This window comes from Mustela lutreola, chromosome 15, assembly GCF_030435805.1.
Source record: "Mustela lutreola isolate mMusLut2 chromosome 15, mMusLut2.pri, whole genome shotgun sequence".
Taxonomy (NCBI): Eukaryota; Metazoa; Chordata; class Mammalia; order Carnivora; family Mustelidae; genus Mustela; species Mustela lutreola.
This window is the reverse complement of record NC_081304.1, coordinates 21,576,627-21,595,244: the sequence shown is the minus strand read 5'-3', so window position 1 is coordinate 21,595,244 and position 18,618 is coordinate 21,576,627. Positions and strand designations below refer to the sequence as shown.

Below are 18,618 nucleotides of genomic sequence, written 5' to 3'. Positions count from 1 at the left end.
AAATGAGAAGTACTTGATGGGTTTCCCCACAAACCTTTGTAGTACTTGACTTTCCATTTTTTATGATTTGGAGTAGAACTCTTCCATTCTTCAAATTCAGGAAGACTATAGAATGCCATTTCTTGTTTGTTTTTAGACACCTGTGGTAAAGAACATGTTGCTGTGGTTTTGCACACTGCTGAGTCCCCCCTTTACCATATATCACTGGGATTATATGCATATAAAACATTGACTAGGGGTCTTAAAATATCCATTATGGTAATTTAAAAGTTAATATACCTTTACAATGGGAGTGATAAATTCTTCCAGAAAACGATGCCGTAGAAGAGAGGGCCAGTTATGATGGATAAAATTAATCAGCAGGCCTTTGATATGGGAACCATCTTGGTCCTAGAAATATTTGGAAAGCCAAAACACAAAAGAATTATTTAAAAACTCAAAAAAATTATGATTGACCTACTGGTGATTTCTCTAAAAATTTTCTATGGGGATTAAAAAAAAGAAAAGGGCTATTTAAATCCACTCACTTAATCTGTATATGTAACACACATGTGATGAATAAAGCTTCAAGTTAAGTAATTTCCTTCCACAGCATGAAAGCAATGCAACAATTAAGACATGTTTAGTATAACAATCTAAAATATTTGAAAGCAAATCTAACCTGATCTGTCATAATCATTATCTTTCCATAACGAAGAGTCTTCAATGAATCTTCATCTTCATAGTTTTTCTTGTATTGAAGACCCACAATCTTGATGATATTGTTAATTTCAGCATTTTCCATGATCTGAAATGGACATATACCAAAAAAGGTAACTTATTTTTGTAAATTTGTAAAGAAATAGGGCAGTTTATGTTGTTTGGGTTTTCTTGAGCTCCAGTATTTTCAGTTATTATTAGCCTACATTTTAGTCAGAAAGATCTATTAAAATATGCTACAGTGTACCCAATTTCTTAAAATAATAAAAATAAACTAAAACATATTTCAAAATGCCCAGTGAGGCAATGAAACACAAATATGAAATCCTGCATTATAAAACTATATTTAGATCCTAAAGATGGCTCTACCTGTTTATGAGAAGCTTCTCGAACATTGAGTATTTTTCCTCTAAGTGGGAAAACCCCGTATTTGTCTCTCCCAACTACACCAAGTCCTGAAACAGCCAAAGTTTTAGCTGAGTCTCCCTCAGTCAGGATGAGTGTACATTCATTGGAGTTTCGACCCCCTAAAATAAAAATACACAAATTAATATTGGCACATTTAGTTTAACCTCAAAAATACTAACTCAAATGTGCTATCAATAGTTTTGTGATAAAACCATATAATAGATATTAGAACTAATGTTCATATTAAAAAAACAAAAAACCAAAAAAAAACCCCTAGTTTCTTAGACTATTTTTTTTTTGAAAGAATTTATTTTTGGGGCACCTGGGTGGTGCAGTTGGTTAAGCCTCTCCCTTTGGCTAAGGTCATGATCCTAAGGTCCTGGGATCGAACCCCACTTTGGGCTCCCAGCTCAGCCAGAAGCCTGCTTCTCCCTCTACCACTCCCCCTGCCTTCCTCTGTTAAATAAATAAATAAATAAATAAAATCTTTAAAAAAAAAAGAATAAATAAAAAATAAAAACATTTAACATTGGGGCACCTGGCTGGCTTAGCTGGAGGAGTATGTGACTCTTGATCTTAGGATTATGAGTTTGAGCCCCACAATAGGTGTTGAGATGATTTACATAAATAAAATAAAAACAAAAACAAAACATTTTTTTAAAAAGATTTTATTTATTTATTTAACAGAAAGAGAGAGAGATCACAAGTAGGCAGAGAGAGAGAGGGGGAAGCAGGCTTCTTGCTGAGCAGAGAGCCCGATGTGGGGCTCGATCCCAGGACCCTGAGACCATGACCTGAGCCGAAGACAGAGGCTTAACCCACTGAGCCACCCACGTGCCCCCAAAACAAAACATTTTATTTTTTTTAAGATTTTATTTATTTATTTGACAGAGAGAGATCACAAGTAGAGAGGCAGGCGGTGGGGGGGGGGGGGCGAAGCAGGCTCCCCGCTAAGCAGAGAGAACCCAATGCGGGGCTAGATCCCAGGACCCTGAGACCACAACCTGAGCTGAAGGCAGAGGCTTTAACCCACTGAGCCACCCAGGTGCCCCAAAACAAAACATTTTTAAGTAATCTCCACACCCAACATGGAGCCTGAACTCACAACCCTGAGACCAAGAGTCACGTATTCCAATGACTAAGCCAGACAGGCGCCTCTTTTATGTTAATTTCTTGTGACAGTTATACTGTTGCTGAACATTCTTTTGATCATATTATGTTAAAAATATTTGTTAATAGGTGCCTGGGTGGCTCAGTCCGTTAAGCGTCTGCCTTTGGTTCAGGTCATTATCCCAGGGTCCTGGGATTGAGTCCTGCATTGGGCTCTCTGTTCAGTGAGAGTCTGCTTCTCCCTCTACCCTTCTCCCTTGCTTGTGATTCCTCTCTATCAAATAAATAAAATCTTAAAAAATTTTTTGTTATTTTTTTTTTTTAAAGATTTATTTATCGGGCGGGGGTGGGAGAGCAAGCACAGGCAGACAGAATGGCAGGCAGAGGCAGAGGGAGAAGCAGGCTCCCTGCCGAGCAAGGAGCCCAATGTGGGACTCGATCCCAGGACGATGGGATCATGACCTGAGCCGAAGGCAGCTGCTTAACCAACTGAGCCACCCAGGCGTCCCCCCCAAATTTTTGTTATTAATGGGGTTTAGAACACACTACCTCAAAACAGAGCACTTTGCATATTGAATATTTTAAGCTAAGGGAGTTTGAGAAAATGCTAGAAGCAAGTTCTCTCTGACCTCATCCCCCAGCCTTCTACCCTGAAGTAGGTCACAAGACCCTCATGTGAGAAGTGTCCTCCATATACCACAGAGGAAGGGAACATTCTTATCTCTCAGAGTGACACTGAAAAGAATGTGAATGAACAGGCCTCATTGAGTTTACCCCAATTTACTATACTTAGTTCATACTTTGCCCTTATCATATCTTTCCACTCTTCCTCAAACCTAACAAAAACACTCAGGTTTAACCAATTCTTTGGGTATTCATTTCCCTATGAAAGGCCTGTTAAGTAAAATTTATATTTAAATAAATTTCTATGTTTTTTATCAATTAACCTATCTTTGTCAGTTTAATTTTCAGACCCAGACAGGAACTAAGAGGGTTGAGAAAAATTTTTCCTCCCCTATATTAGGTAATAGATCACTACAGATCCCTACATATTCTTCTTCTTCTTCATTTTTTTAAAAATAGTCTCCACACCCGGCATGGAGCCTAATGCAGGGTCTGAACTCATGACCCAAGATCAAGACCTGAGCCGAGATCATGAGTTAGTTGTATAAGCAACTGAGTCAACCAGGGACCCCAGATCGCTACAAATTCTTATTTTATACTCTTAAAAAAAAATTATTTATTTGATAGACAGAGATTACAAGTAGGCAGAGAGGCAGGCAGATAGAGAGAGAGGGGGAAGCAGGCTCCCCACTGAGCAGAGAGCCTGATTCGGGGCTAGATCCCAGACCCTGGGATCATGACCTGGCCAAAGGCAGAGGGTTTAACCCACTGAGCCACCCAGGTGCCCCCTTATTTTATACTCTTAGTCATCTTAACATTACTATAACAGCCCAAAATTAGAAATGATCTAAATGTTCGATAACAGTAATTGGTTGATTTTTACCCATGTAAAAATATTCTGTTGAATATTACATGTTGAGGGGAAAGTATCCACAGTATGCTATTAATGAATAAAACAAATAACTGAACAAGATTAAAAGTTTAGAAGCATTATTAAATGTGTACCTGCATCATTGGCATCATCAAGTTTGGGAATTCCCTTGATTCTGTTATGTTTTACAGCTGAACACTTCTTGTTTAATTGGATTTGGGCCTTAAACTTCACCCAGTTTAGTATGCTTTCCACTATACCACAGCCAATTGCCTGAAAATGAGAAGATTCATGTTAGGGAAGAAGAATTCTATCAGAAATACAGAATACAGATGAGCTCCTATAAAAGTAATTCAAAGTTTGAAAAGAGGTAAAAAAAATATTTTTTTTTCAGACAAAGGTGACATGTCTTCCTGTCTTAGGTTATCATAACTGAGGGAACTGGTTCCCTTGAGTTCATTCATTCAGTAAATATTTACTAATTACATATTTACGTTGTGTTAGGCACTGAGATCCATGTTGGAGATTAAGTGGTTAAAACAAGTTGGTCATGGTTCTTGACCTCATGGACTTTAAGAAAAAAATAAAGAAGGTGGAAATAAAATGAGAAATTGCAAGTGTGATGAGTGTTTGGATAAAAGTATGCTACATCTGATAACATATATCTAGAGAGAAGGGTAGAAAGTAAAGGCTTTCCTGAGGAAATGACGTTGAAGATCTAAAGTAGCTAGCTAAGTGAGAAGCATTTCAGATAGAAGGATTACCACATGGAAAAGCTCTAAGGAGGGGGAAGAGTACAAATGCTTCTGGGTAATCTGAAGGCAGTAGGATCGAAGCTTAGACAACACAGGAAAAAGTGGTACTAAGATGAGGTTGGAGATGGCAGGGTCCTGTAGGCCACAAGGAAGAATTTGGATTTAAACATTTTTTTAAAAAAGAGCTTATTTATTTATTTGACAGAGTGAGAGCACAAGCAGGAGGAACAGCAGAAGCAGAAGGAGAAGCAGGCTCCCTGCTGAGCAGGGAGCCCAATTCGGGACTAGATCCCAGGACCCTGTGATCATGACCTGAGCTAAAGGCAGATACTTAACTGACTGAGCCAGCCACCCAAAACATTTTTTTAAAAATTTTAAAGACTTATTTTTTAAAAAAGATTTATTTATTTATTTGAGAGAGAGAAAGAGTGTGTCCAAGTTGGGGGAGGGGCAGGGGAAGAGAATCCTAAGCAGACTCCCAACCAAGCACAGAGCCAATGTGCAGCTCCATCTCACAATCCATGAGATCATGACCTAAACCAAAAATCACAAATCAGACACTTAACCAACTGAGCCATCCAGTGCCCTTGATTCATTTAAAAAAGAAAAAAAAATGTTTTTAAAATTTATTTATTTGACAGAGAGTACAAACAAGTAGGCAGAGGAGGCAGGCAGAGAGAAGGGGGAGCAGGTTCTCTGCTGAGCAGAGAGCCCGATGCGGGGCTCGATCCCAGGACCCTGGGATCATGACCTAAGCCGAAGGCAGAGGCTTTAACCCACTGAGCCACCCAGGTGCCCCAATTCATTTTTTTAAAAAAAGATTTTATTTTTAAGTAATCTCTATACTCAACATGGCACTCAAACTTACAACCCTGAGATCAAGAGTCACTTACTCCACCAAATGAATCAGTCAGACACCTCTGGACTTTTTTTCTAAGAGTAGAAGTTACCGAAAGACTTCAAAAAGAGACTGAAGACAAAAATGTGTGCTTTAAGACAAGAAGATTACTTAATAGCATTGCAAAGAAAGGACTGAAAGGTAATGAACATAAAGAATCATTATGGTAGGGGCACCTGGGTGGCTCAGTGGGTTAAAGCCTCTGCCTTCGGCTCAGGTCATGATCTCAGGATCCTGGGATTGAGCCCTGCATCGGGCTCTCTGCTCAAGCAGGGAGCCTGCTTCCTCCTCTCTCTCTGTCTGCCTCTCTGCCTACTTGTGATCTCTGTCAAATAAATAAATAAAAATCTTAAAAAAAAAAAAAAAAAAAAAAAAGAATCAGAAATACAGAAAAGAGGTAATACAGAAAAGAGGTAACAATGAGAGGCTATTGTGGCATCCAAAAGATGAGTCTTACTGATTGGATTACGGGGGGGGGGGGGCAGGGGTAAAGAGAAAGCTCCCAGCTTTGTTTATGCTACTTAGGTTGGTTGGGGCCTTTTACTAAGACAGGAAACGGTTTTGTTTTTGTGGGGTGGGGAAGGTCCTCGTGTAGAGGTCAGTGAGTATGGAGAGAACTAATTCAGTGTTGATAGGGAACCAACTTTAGGCAATGTTTGGAAAGCAGTGAAATGGGCTGAATTCAGAAGTGATCCAAACTGAATAGTGATAATGTAATGGGGAAATATAGGCATATGGATGGTAATTAAGTCTGTAGTAAGAGCAGTGAGGTGAAAACTATTTCCTATTTCCTTTTCAGAGGCAGAAGGCATGTGGGAAGAATCTTGGTTTTTGCAGAGCAAAAAAAAAAAAAAAAAAAAAAAAAAAGGGCAATGGACAATAAAGTAAGGTGCTTATATTTCTTATGTCCCTGTAAGTATTTACAGCCTTTTTAAAGAGAAAGCAAGCATGAGCAGGGGAGGAATAGAGGGAGAGGGAGAAGCAGACCCCCTGCTGAGGGGCTCAATCCTGGGACAGGGATCATGACCTGAGCTGGAGGCAGACTCCCAGTAGACTGAACTACCCAGGGGCCCCAGTACTCACAGCTTTGATGAATTTTTCACTTAAAAGGCATGTTGATCCAAAGCTCTTGACTTGCAAAGTCATGTTTTCTTTTGTCTGAGAGTCAAAGGTTGGGTTCTCAATTAAGGCATTCACAAAAATCCACATGTGATTTTTCACCTGCAGGAAAAGTTGATATTACTAAATTGCTAAAAACTCATGCTTTATTTATAGCCTCTCTCTTCTTCCTTGACTTTGGAAAAAGAAAACTGTGCTGAAATACCATACCTGATGCGCTTTTACTGCAACACCACCCTTGTTCTTCTTCTTCACGACATCAACAAGTTTAGTCACAATCTGATCAGCTATGTAATCAACATGTCTGCCACCCTAATAGGGAAAAATACCAAACTGTAAAGCTCAGGACCCCTCAAAATTATAATAATGATCAAATATTTTAAAAAATCTAATTTAGCTTTCTTTATGCCAGAGCAGCCAAATATTCAAGTTCATTTTATTTATTAAAAACAATAACACTTTTATGTAAAGATAAATTATGATTAATACAAAAGTAAAATTACCTTGGAAGTAGCAATGCTGTTGACAAAGCTAATTTGCTGAAAGCCTTTTTCACTCATTGTTAAACATACTTCCCACCTGGGGTTTACTTGTTCATGGATAACTTTCAATGGATTGCCAGTTTCATCTACCTTATCCTTCAAATACATATCTACATAGCTACGAAATCCTTTTACCTGTACAGGAATTAAGAGTTATGGTATTAGAAAAAAGTTATAAAAAGTGTTCGATGATAGACCACGAGGATTTTTTAAAACTAATGAAATGACATTTACTGATGGGCATAAGAGAATGGTCATTAAAGGGCACAAAAGTATTCATTTAGGAGATTGTTTGAGAAAGACATTTCCTTTAGGGAGTTTAAAAGAGTTAAGTAAAAAAATGTGGCATACTGTTTTCTTTTCAGGAATGTATCTGAGAGGTGATAAAAAATATATGGGAGGAAAAAAAAAACAGTTTTGCCTCTGATAGTGATCATATAAATTCCCTCATTGCCCTTAACACCCGGAAAATGCTTACCGGCAGCTTATTTCCATTGAGAAAGACTTTGACATCTTTAGTGGATCCAGCAATATCATATGCTCTTCTAACCATCAGTGCAACAATATCTTTATCTAGGCTTTGCATTTTAAACTTGGACAAGTCAGGCTGGAATGTAATACATGTATAATCTTCACCATTAAAGGGCTTGAGTTCCATCTCACCAGCTCTCCCCATATTATTCATCCATGTCTGTGGAAGTAAAAAATTCAAGTTTATTCACAACAAACTAGAACTAAACACAAATTTCTAAGTCCTAAAAAATAACCTAATGTATATTCATGAATAACTTTCCATGATTTAATAGCCTATAAATTATATTAAACCAATCACGAAAACTGTTATAAATTGTTAAAGTACAAGTTATAACTGAGGCAAAAGATACGTATTTACTTGCCTGTTTGAACATTTTCTTGTATTCTCTACTGGCTGTTTCCACAGTAAATTTGGTACTGAATATGTTACACAGTTTGGCTCCATAGCCATTTCGACCACCTAAGCAAATAAATTTAAAATACTTTGTTATCACTGGCAATGCTAATCAATTATAGAGATTTATTTCAGTGTTTTAAACATTTATGTCATAGTCATTTAAAAGATGTGTGTTTTTTTTTTTTTAGCAACAAATGTGTTATTTTCCTCCATACTCTACCTGTTACTTTCTTTTCATCATCATCATAGTTACTAGAAGTTAGGAGCTGTCCAAAGATGAGAGCTGGGACATACATCTTCTCAACTTTGTGTTCAACAACAGGAATACCTTTCCCATTATTCCATATACTAATTAAGTTATTTTCCCTAAGAAAAGAAGAATGAAACTTTTATTGTAAAACAGATGGTAAACTAGTGCTTGATATTTTTTATACTTAAATATAATTATCCTTAAAATACAGAAATTCACAAGTCTCAATTTCTTTGACTCTTTCTCATACATATTTTCTGAAATTCAGCATCAACTACCTTTCCCACCATGCTCAGTTCCTGATAATCCTGAAACAGAAGCCAAGAGGGGAAAAAAAAATTAAACCTTTTCCAACACCTGGGCAGACACTGATAATGCTGAAAAAATATGAAATTTTAAAATGTCAGGATAAACAAAGGGAAATGATTTATGCCCAATGGAAAGGAAAAATTTGGAAATTATTTATTTATGCTTGCTTGCTTGCTTTCTTTCAAGATTTATTTATTTGAGAGCAAGCAAGTGACCATGTGTGCTTGAGTGGGATGGGTGGGGGCAGAGGGAGAAGGAGAGAGACTCCTCAAGTAGACTCCTTGGAAGGCGGAGCCCTATTTGAGGTTCAATCCCAGAACCCTGAGATCATGACCTGAGCTGAAACCAAGATTCTGACACTTAAATGTCAGACACACAGGTGCCCCTATTATACCGTTTTCAGAGGATTATCTATCTGAACTGTCCTAGCTCCCTTAGCTTTCTCACCCAGCAAGGCACATTGCAAAACAAATATGAAAGAGAAAAACATTACCAATTGTAAACTTCCCTGCTTGCCAAAAAAAAGCTAAAAACTTATTTGGGTTTATTTCTCTTAGTTATTTTAAGTTAATTCTCATAAGATAGTACAGTTTAGTTATAACTAGACAAAACACTATGGATTTTATTCCAAGTAGTGCTTAGTATTATCTACAAAAAAAGACTAAAACTAGCTCAACATGTTTTTAGACTAGGATATCAAGCCCTTAGGAGCATTCAAGTACATCATTAACACACTTCTCCCAAAGAAACTAAAACATAGTTTACGCCGTAACTGATCAGGCTAATAAAAAGGTGATACAAGCATCCTGTGTACCCACAAAGGGACACCCAGCATTTATAACCAGAAATGTTAGATCCAATTATTCTCTATCACCATCTGCTGGTTTACTATTTGAATAGCATCATGAGAAAAAGTAAAAGCTCTAGACTCCTGAATGCTTATTAGACTGAACAATTATTGGAGATGCTTACCGAAAAATTTAGAGATGATATGTTATAATGTCTGTAATTTATTTCGAAGTGACTCAAAAAACATAGATGGAGCAACTATGGTAAAGCATTGATAACTGCTGGATCTAGGTGGTAGGTATCATAGATTGTTCATTTTAGCATTCTGCTTTTCTGCGCTTTTGGAGAATTTCATTACTTAAAAAGGCCAATATTAGTATAAATCAAAGTAAATGCAACTAACAGTAACAATGAACTATAACAAACAAAAGACCATTCAAGAGACTTACGGGTCAATTGTGACTCTAATACAAGACATTTTTGGGTCCCTTTGTTTGTTGTCTGCAGCATTGACTGAAAGAAAATACACATTTGTAAGAAATTAAATTTAAAAAGAAAACATTAAGATATAGAAAGAAAAAAGTCAGATTAACAAGGCATTAACATTTATTCACAGTACTGTTTCTAGGAAAGAATTCAACTTGCTAGACACCAGTAAACTGCTCCACCTTGTCAACTATTGTTTGAAATGATAGGAGCTCTGGTTATAGAGGGTTTGCTAGAAATAATACTTCTTATGAAGGATTTTACTAGTAGATCTTTATGTGAAAGAGTTTACTTACCTAGAATCTCATCAAAGATTTTGTACAACCCAGGGACAAAGGTGACTTCCCTATAGTTAATGCCAATATCTTCATCGTAAACCCACATGTGCTAGAAATAAGGCAAGGAGATATAGTTACTTTTACCTTGTTTATTCTGTTTTGTCATCATCATTACTGTAAATTCTTCTGGATTAAATACTACAATATACATATGATAGCTTAAGGCTTGTTCCAGTGACATTCAGAGTACGTGGACTATATAGAAAATTAACCTGGAAAAGCATACATTTTAACTACTTCGTAACTGCATGTAATTACTTGGTTTTACCTGGGTCACTAATTCCACAGAGCCAATGTAGGTGTCTGGGCGGAGCAAAATATGTTCCAGTTGGGTTTTCTTTTGATAGATTCTTTCAATAGACAATCTTTTCTTGGCATCTTCATTTTTCTTTGTTTTGCTGATTTGCATATTTTCATTTACAGGCTAGCAATGTTGGAAAATTGTAGAAAAGGGATATTTAATCGGAGGTTATATTAAAAACTATAAACAAATCACCCACCGTAATGGCTTATGCACTATGTGTCATCACACATAGTGATGTGCAATCACAATCTTTTATCAGGTATTGGCGGAGTTTACAACGTTTTGTTGAAACACGGCAATTTAAGCTAACAGCAGCCAAGTTCCCAGGTGTCAGTTTGAATAAACATGTATTATCTCATCAAGTGCATGTAACATGGAACTATTTTCCTTGAATGTCATCAATAAAATACACACACTCCTTTCAGACATTCTGCAAATATTTACTGAGTGCATGCTATGTCCCAGGCACATAACAGATTCTAGTCAGCAGCAGTTTGGGAGCTCATCGAGTCAATCCTTTCTTTGGCCACCGTAACGTTTTGAACAGAGGAAGGACATATTTTGAGTAACTCGGTACTGCCGGCTCCTCACTTGGAACAACGTGCCATACTCTGCACCTTCCAAGGTCAGGGGTATTCAATCCCGTTTTCCGTCGGAGGGTAGGAACGTATCTGTGCTGCTTAAAGTCACACGCGGGCCATTAAAATATAAGCCAGTTGAGTACTGGCCTTAGAAACAGTAAAACAGAACCCAACACCCCAGAAGCCATTGTAGCCGATAATATTTCATTACTAGCACCATACGGGGGGGGTATCCTCCTCACGATCACACCGAGTCCAGGAGACCCGGGACCACCCGGAAGACCGGCTCCCAGCCGGCGGCGATCGGACCACAGCCCAGGAGTCTAATTCTTCGCCGGCAGCCAGAGAGATGCGGGGCCGCGCTGAGGCTCCACGACCCGCCCCTTCCGCGAGCTGTACCTGCAATGGTGACACCTCCATGGTGACGGTCGTGAAGGGGCTCGAGAACCCTGCAAGCGACTAAACCGGCGGGACCCTCGAGACCACCGTGGAGCAAGACGCTTCTCCACAGACGCTCGTCGGTTAGAAGAACGCCTCCGCTCCCAATTGAACTTTCCTGTAGCCCGCCCAAACCAAGTAAGCCAATCTCTGACTCTCTCTCACCGGCTCCGTCCAGAAGAACCAATCATATCTGTCTTTTCATATTCACCAATGAACGCCTGAGTTGTCGGGGGACTGTTTGAACAAACCAATTAGGCAAGGGAGGCGGGACTAGAGGCTTTTCAAAAGGCACCACTCGGAGTCGTCGCGGAAAGACCGACAGGGAACCTGGCCAATGAGGTGGGGGCTATTTGTTCTCTCGGAGCCGACTGCTCTGAAGAGACTCGCGATGCTAGCGGGAAAGGGTTTTCTGAGAAGCCCTCTCGGGTGCAAGGAACGTTCCTCAGGAGCTGCTAACTTATTTCAGATTGCTGAAATCTATAAACTGTCTCCCGTCCTGAGGCTTTTAAAGAGAGAAACAGGAGTCCTAGCTTAATTTTCCTGAGGAAATTTGAGCGCCGGCTTTCTGGATGGCAGCCAGGCGATTTGGTGAAGTGAACAGATTTCTAGCGTCTGCCTCAACCTTCCCTCCCAAGAACTTATTTTCGAAGAAACGGAAGCGCCGCAGTTGTGCTTTGGGGATATAATAGAAGGATGTGGCGGGGCCACTCAAAATAGAGAGCAGCATTCAAGTCCCCCTGCAGAGCGGCGTTGGGCGCCCCAGGCTGGTGGGTCAAAAGGAAGAGTTTGTAGTTCCCGCCTCAGGAGCGGAGGATGGGGTTTAGGGGCCATTCTAGGACAGAAACTTTTCCCTCAGAAAGCGAGAATTCCCTGAATTCTGCTGTCCAGAACGAGAATTTGCCAAAGACCGAAGTTTTTTTCTTTTTTTTAAATTTTTTAAAATTCTGCCCTATAAATGTTCGAGTGGGTTTATTCTGTCCTTGTCAATCCACGATGTTAAATGACAAAAGAATGCACCCCTCCCCCACAAGATGCTTGAAAAAAGAACTGCACAATTTGAATGACTGCTAATTCTGTCATCTGAACCACCTCCTTCAATCGTTATTACCTGAGTGTCTGTCCCTGCGGGGCAATTGGCCAGTCCTGTGGTCTTGATGGAGGCAGGCTTTTGGTGCTTTTGTTTTCTCTGATGAAAAAAGAAACAAAAAACGGTAGTGCCTCAGGAGCGCCTGGGTGGCTCAGTGGGTTAAGCATCTACCTTGGCTGAGGTCATGATCTCAAGAGTCCTGAGATCCAGCCTAGCCTCCTCCAGCTTCCTGGTCAGCTGTTTCTCCCTCTCCCTCTGCCCTTCCCGCCTCCCACCTTGTGCTTGCTCTCTTCTGTCTCTTGGGCTCTTTCTCAAATAAATCTTAAAAACAAAGCAAAAAACCCCCAAACAAACCCAAAACTTAGTGCCCAAGAACTGTGTGAGGATTACCCTAGATAAATGTAAGGTGTTTAGAGTAGTAGGCTAACAGTAACAGAATCAGGAAGCAGGAATCTTCCTTAGGCTGGCGTGAAAATTTGTCGTTTTAATTTTTTTCCCCCTTTCTAAAAGAAATCAGAGGTCAACCAATTATTAAATCACCCCAGCATATCTAATGCCTACTCTGCCCTAGAGGGCCAGTGTGGAGGCTGGGGGTGGAGGGATGAGGGGTGGGGTGGTGGTGGTGGTGGTGGTGTGACAGGAAGTCAAGCATGGAGGTAGCCTATGGGCTAGGGTGATTTTTTTCACCTGGCCTCCAGTAATTCCAAGTATTTCATTTCAATCTCCTCACCACATGTGTTGATACAGATAGGCAACCTCCAATGCACAGGATCACCCACAGTCTCAGAGCAGTTGCAGGGAAGCCCACCCCATCCAGTAGCTTCTGCCCATCCAAAAGGCTGGCCACGCCTGGGCTCCAGGGCAGCCTCTCATTCTCCGTAGTCTCCCCAGAACAGAAGGTGACCATGACAGAGACCAGCTATTCTACCTTCTGCCTCCTGGAACACAGAGACCCCATATGGTAGGGGGAGGTGGGCATGCTTTCCCAAGGATGACAGCCCAGCCTCTGCCTTTCTTGGCCTCTACCCTGTAGCTCATCTCAGCCTGCAGTACCTTGTAAGACTCATCTGGGGATGAAGTAACAGAAATTTAAAAAACAGTTCCAGTCCTATTTTCAGGGACCCTGCTGTTGAGCTGGATCCTGATTATGTGAGGCTCTGTTCCAAAAACCCAGAAGAAGAACTGTGGAGTCAAAAGGACTCTGGCATCACACATGCTTGAGTAAAGCAAAACCAAACCAAACCACCACCACCACCACCACCACCACAACAACACCCTTCCTGAACCTCAGTTTTCCCATGTCTTCATCCTTTATTAAAAGTACAGAGGGCTATGGGGCACCTGGGTGGTTCATTCGGTTAAGTGTTTGCCTTTGGCTCAGGTCCTCGAGTCCCAGGATCCAGCAAGCAGCATCAGGCTCCCATATCGGTAGGGAGTCTGCTTCTCTTGCTGCCCCTTATCCTGCTGTGTTCTCTTTCAGTCTCTCTGTCTCTTTCCCAAATAAACAAAAATCTTAAAACAATAAAAAGTACAGAGAGCTAAATGAGATATGGAAGCACTTGGGACAATCTTCCAGCCCTCTAGCAGGATGGTCTTGTGGGAGGTGGAGTTGGGCTTCTTTTTTGGACTCAAGCTGTTTGTCAGCCCCTCTCCTTTCCAGAGACTATCACAGGGTGTTCTACAGGACTTTTGGGGGACCACTAGGATGTCTGAGATGGGTGGGCCTGGGAGGTATTGTCCACAAAGAGGGAATTCCAGGTGCCTGCTAGCCACTACTCCTGGGAGGCAAGAAGGGATTGGGAGTCAGTTCCAAGGGCTTTGGTGGGCTGAGGGAGCAGCTACCACATCCTCATTACCTTCCTCCAACTTTACTAGCTACTCTTTGCCTTTGCCCCAACCCTACCCTTTCCTGGAAGCAACATTAAACACTAGAGTCAGATTCCTGGCCACAGTACTTGCCTGGCTGTATGACCTTGACAAGTCACTCAGTCTTACAGTGTCTCCATTTCTTTACCTAAAATGGGGATAATGAGAGTACCCCCACATAGGGGAGATAATATGTGTAAAGTGCTTACGGTATTGCTTTGCAAATAATAAATGCACAAAATATTTTAGCAGTTATTACCTCTACTCCTTTTCAAGACTCCCTCCCCTTCCCACCTTTCCTTGTTGATTCTCCAAGTCCTCTCCTCCAAAACCAATTCAAAATTCCCCTAGTTCAGGGAGTCTTCTTAGACCTTTTTTCCCAAGGCTTCCTTTAGTTGTTTGGAGTACATTTGCAAATGTGGATGAGTTCCTTTGATAAATATTTTTTGGTTTTCTTATGGGTATTTATGTTTTCTGCCTCTCCACTCAGCAGCAGGGGAGGGGGGGGGCGGTTCTAAAGGAGGTGTGTCTCCATCCTCCACCTGGAAGTTCTTCTTGAAAGTGCATTATTTGTTCCCTCTAGCTGGCTGGTGAATGCGGCTGGGCTGAAAGTGTGGCTCTGGATTTGGGAGGTGGAGCTGGTTAGGCTGGAGCTCACTGGGAATTTCTGAATGAGGCTGGGCTGGCCCAGGTCTGGGGTGGTTAGGGCTGTGCCAACAGGCCCTGTTTACCTTGAGGTTAATGACTGGCAGGGTCCAATCAGTCATTTTTACCAGGGATACCAGCTTTGGGTTGGAGGAGGCCAGGAAAGCCCAAAATGTCCCATAGAGCTCAGCCTCTCCCTGCTGGTGGCACTGCAGGTCTGTTTCTTGGACCATTAATGGCCCCAGGCAAAGGGACAATGAGGGCCACCAAACAAAGCTGAGAAGAGAGCAAAGGAGGCTACAGTGGGGAGGACCTCAAGACCAGAGATTAGTCTCCAGTAAGTCTACTCAGGGGTATCCCTCAGCAGTCTGGCAATACAGTATCTATCAAACTTTTTAAAGTGTACACACCTTTTAACTCAGTAATCTAACTTCTAGGAATACTGATACACTCCCACAACTGTGCGTGTATATAAAATTATTGCCATATTGTTTTTGTTAGAAAAGAACTGGCAGCATGGAATGAAATGATACTGTGAAAATTAGTAAAGGGCATCTGACTCTTGGTTTGGGCTCAGGTCATGACCTCATGGGTCATGAAATTAAGCCTTGCATCAGGCTCCACATTCAGTGGGAAGTCTGTGTAAAGATTTTTTTCTGCCCCTTCCCAACTTGCACTCATGCGCTCTCTCTCCCTCTCAAAAATAAATGAATGAATCCTTTAAAAAAATAGACACATAGATCAATGGATCAGAATAGAAAGCCCAGAAATAAACCCATGATTACATGGTCAATTAATCTATGAAAAAGGAGACAAGAATATGCAATGGGAAAAAGTCTCTTCAACAAATGTTGTTGGGAAAACTGGAACAGCAAAATGTAAAAGAATGAAACTGGACCACTTTTTTACACAATATACAAAAGTAAACTCAAAATGAAATAAGACCTAAATATGAGACCTGAAATATAAAAATCCTAGAAGAGAACACAAGCAGTATTTTCTCTGACATTGGTCATAACAATATTTTTCTAGATAGGTCTCCCAAGAAAGGGAAACAAAAGCAAAAGTAAACTATCTGGACTACATTAAAAAAAAAAATTCTCCACAGCAAAGGAAACAATAATAAAAAAAAAGACAATCTACCGAATGGAAGAAGATATTTGCAAATGATATATCTGATATGAAGTTAATATCCAAAATATTTAAAGAACTTACACAACTGAACATCAAAAAACCCCAGAATAATTCAGTTAAAAATGGGCAAAAGATATTTCTCCAAAAAAGACATACAGATGGCTAACAGACACATGGAAAGATGCTCAACATCACTAATCATCCGGGAAATGCAAATCAAAACCATTATGAGATATCATCTCACACCTGTCAGAATAGCTAAAATTGAAAACACAAGAAACAACAAGTGTTGCCTAGGATGTGAAGAAAAAGGAACTCTCGTGCACTGTTGGTAGGAATGCAAACTGGAGTAGCCACTGTAGGAAACAGTATGGAGGCTCCTCAAAAAATTGAAAACAGAGCCATATGATTCAGTAATTCCATTACTGGGTATTTACCCAAAGAATACAAAAACACTAATTTGAAAAGATATATGTACCCTATGTTTATTGCAGCATTATTTGCAGTCAAAATATGGAAGCAACCCAAGTGTGCTATCTATAAAAGAATGGGTAAAGAAGAGGTGGTACACACACACACACACACACACACACACACACACACACAGAGGAATATTACTCAGCCATAAAAAAGAATGGAATCTTGCCATTTAAAACAACATGGATGGATCTAGAGGGTATAATGCTAATTGAAACAAGTCAGTCAGAGAAAGAAATACCTTATGATTTCATTCATATGTGGAATTTAAGAAACAAAACAAATGTTCAAAGAAAGAAAGAGACAATTTTAGTATATGTGCTGCTGAAGCGAGCACAAAGAAAGAAAGAGACAAAAACCCAAACTCTTTACTATAGAGAACAAACTGGTGGTTACCAGAGGGGAAGTGAGTGGGGAGATGGGTGAAATAGGGGAAGGTGGGGCACCTGGGTGGCTCAGTGGGTTAAAGCCTCTGCCTTCGGCTCAGGTCATGATCTCAGGGTCCTGGGATTGAGCCCCATATTGGGCTCTCTGCTCAGTGGGGAACCTGCTTCCCTCTCACTCTCTGCCTGCCTCTCTGCCCACTTGTGATCTCCATCTGTCAAATAAATATATAAACTCTTTTAAAAAAAAGAGATAGGGGAAGGAGATTAGGAGTACACTTATTGTGATGAGTACTGAGTAATGTATAGAATTATCGAATCACTATATTGTATACTTGAAACTAATATAACACTCTACGTTAATTATACTGAAATTCAAAAAATTTAAAAATTTAAAAACAAAGAATTTTGACCTGGTAAATACACATTTAGACAAGTAAGGAAGTATTCTAGTTCAGGATGGGAAAAATCCAGGATGAGATTTGTCTTTGGTAAGACAAAAAATTGTTCCTATAAAAAGGAACAATTAATAGGAGAGGTGTTGATATAAGAAAGTACCATGTGAAGAAAAAGTTTCCAATTAGAGCTATGCAAGAATGGACATTCTGAGGACATAGGAACTTCTACCACTGGACTGCTGAAGAGTCTAGATGACCACTTTCCAGATATGTTGTAAGAGAGATCTCTCCAGAGTGAGGGTTGGACTCAATGAGCTATAAGATCCTTCTGACTTTAAGATGTTAGGGTGAGGGGCGCCTGGGCGGCTCAGTGGGTTGGGCCTCTGCCTTTGGCTTGGGTCATGATCTCAGGGTCCTGGGATTGAGCCCCGCATTGGGCTCTCCGCTCAGTGGGGAGCCTGCGTCCCTCTCTCTCTCTGCCTGCCTCTCTGCCTACTTGGAATCTCTGTCTGTCAAAAAAATAAATAAATAAATAATTAAAAAAAAGATGTTAGGGTGATTTTACCTAGGAGTTTGTTTCCATAAATCGTGCTCTAAATTTTTTATCATATTCAAACATTGTCTTATTTTGTATTTATTTATTTATTTTTAAAAAGATTTTATTTATTTATTTGACAGAGATCACAGTAGGCAGAGAGAAAGGAGGAAGCAAGCTCCCCACTGAGCAGAGAGCCCGATGCAGGGCTTGATCCCAGGACCCTGGGATCATGACCTGAGCTGAAGACAGAGGCTTTAACCCACTGAGCCACCCAGGTACCCCTCAAACGTTGTCTTATTTAACATTAATATTTTACTTATTTAACAAAGAGTGATTTTTCAGAAAACATAACCAAGCAGAAAAATGTGCCATCGTCCCTCTCTGGAGTAGTGTCTGCTTGAAATGACCTCTGTGATGGTTAATTTTCTATGTTAACTTGGTTAGGTTATGGCATCTAGTAGTTTGGTCAAACAGTAATCTAGATGTTGCAGTGAAATTACTTTGTAGGTGTAATTAGCATTTAAAATCTGGTGACTTTAAGAAAAAAACTTTTAAGAAAAAAAAAGAAAAAGGCTTGTAATGCCCCTATAATGCCTCTGTAATGTTGATGGGCCTCATCCAATCAGTTGAGGGCC

The 18,618-nt window shown here is 40.2% G+C and overlaps 1 protein-coding gene across 1 annotated transcript in view; it reads right to left on the bottom strand.

Moving 5' to 3' along the window:
* Positions 1 to 11,572, bottom strand: part of TOP2A (DNA topoisomerase II alpha) — a 30,456-nt gene extending 18,884 nt beyond the window's left edge. The window contains exons 1-15 of the mRNA XM_059149062.1: positions 11,414 to 11,572; positions 10,398 to 10,553; positions 10,088 to 10,178; positions 9,755 to 9,818; positions 8,178 to 8,323; positions 7,923 to 8,020; positions 7,505 to 7,717; positions 6,988 to 7,161; positions 6,695 to 6,796; positions 6,449 to 6,586; positions 3,847 to 3,985; positions 1,069 to 1,226; positions 662 to 787; positions 280 to 390; positions 35 to 140 (exon numbers count right to left, since the gene is read on the bottom strand). Coding sequence (XP_059005045.1) covers positions 35 to 140; positions 280 to 390; positions 662 to 787; positions 1,069 to 1,226; positions 3,847 to 3,985; positions 6,449 to 6,586; positions 6,695 to 6,796; positions 6,988 to 7,161; positions 7,505 to 7,717; positions 7,923 to 8,020; positions 8,178 to 8,323; positions 9,755 to 9,818; positions 10,088 to 10,178; positions 10,398 to 10,553; positions 11,414 to 11,434 — 1,843 coding nt within the window. The 5' untranslated portion in view covers positions 11,435 to 11,572. The remainder of the gene's footprint in view (positions 1 to 34; positions 141 to 279; positions 391 to 661; positions 788 to 1,068; positions 1,227 to 3,846; positions 3,986 to 6,448; positions 6,587 to 6,694; positions 6,797 to 6,987; positions 7,162 to 7,504; positions 7,718 to 7,922; positions 8,021 to 8,177; positions 8,324 to 9,754; positions 9,819 to 10,087; positions 10,179 to 10,397; positions 10,554 to 11,413) is intronic.
* Between the last annotated feature and the right edge of the window lie 7,046 nt (positions 11,573 to 18,618).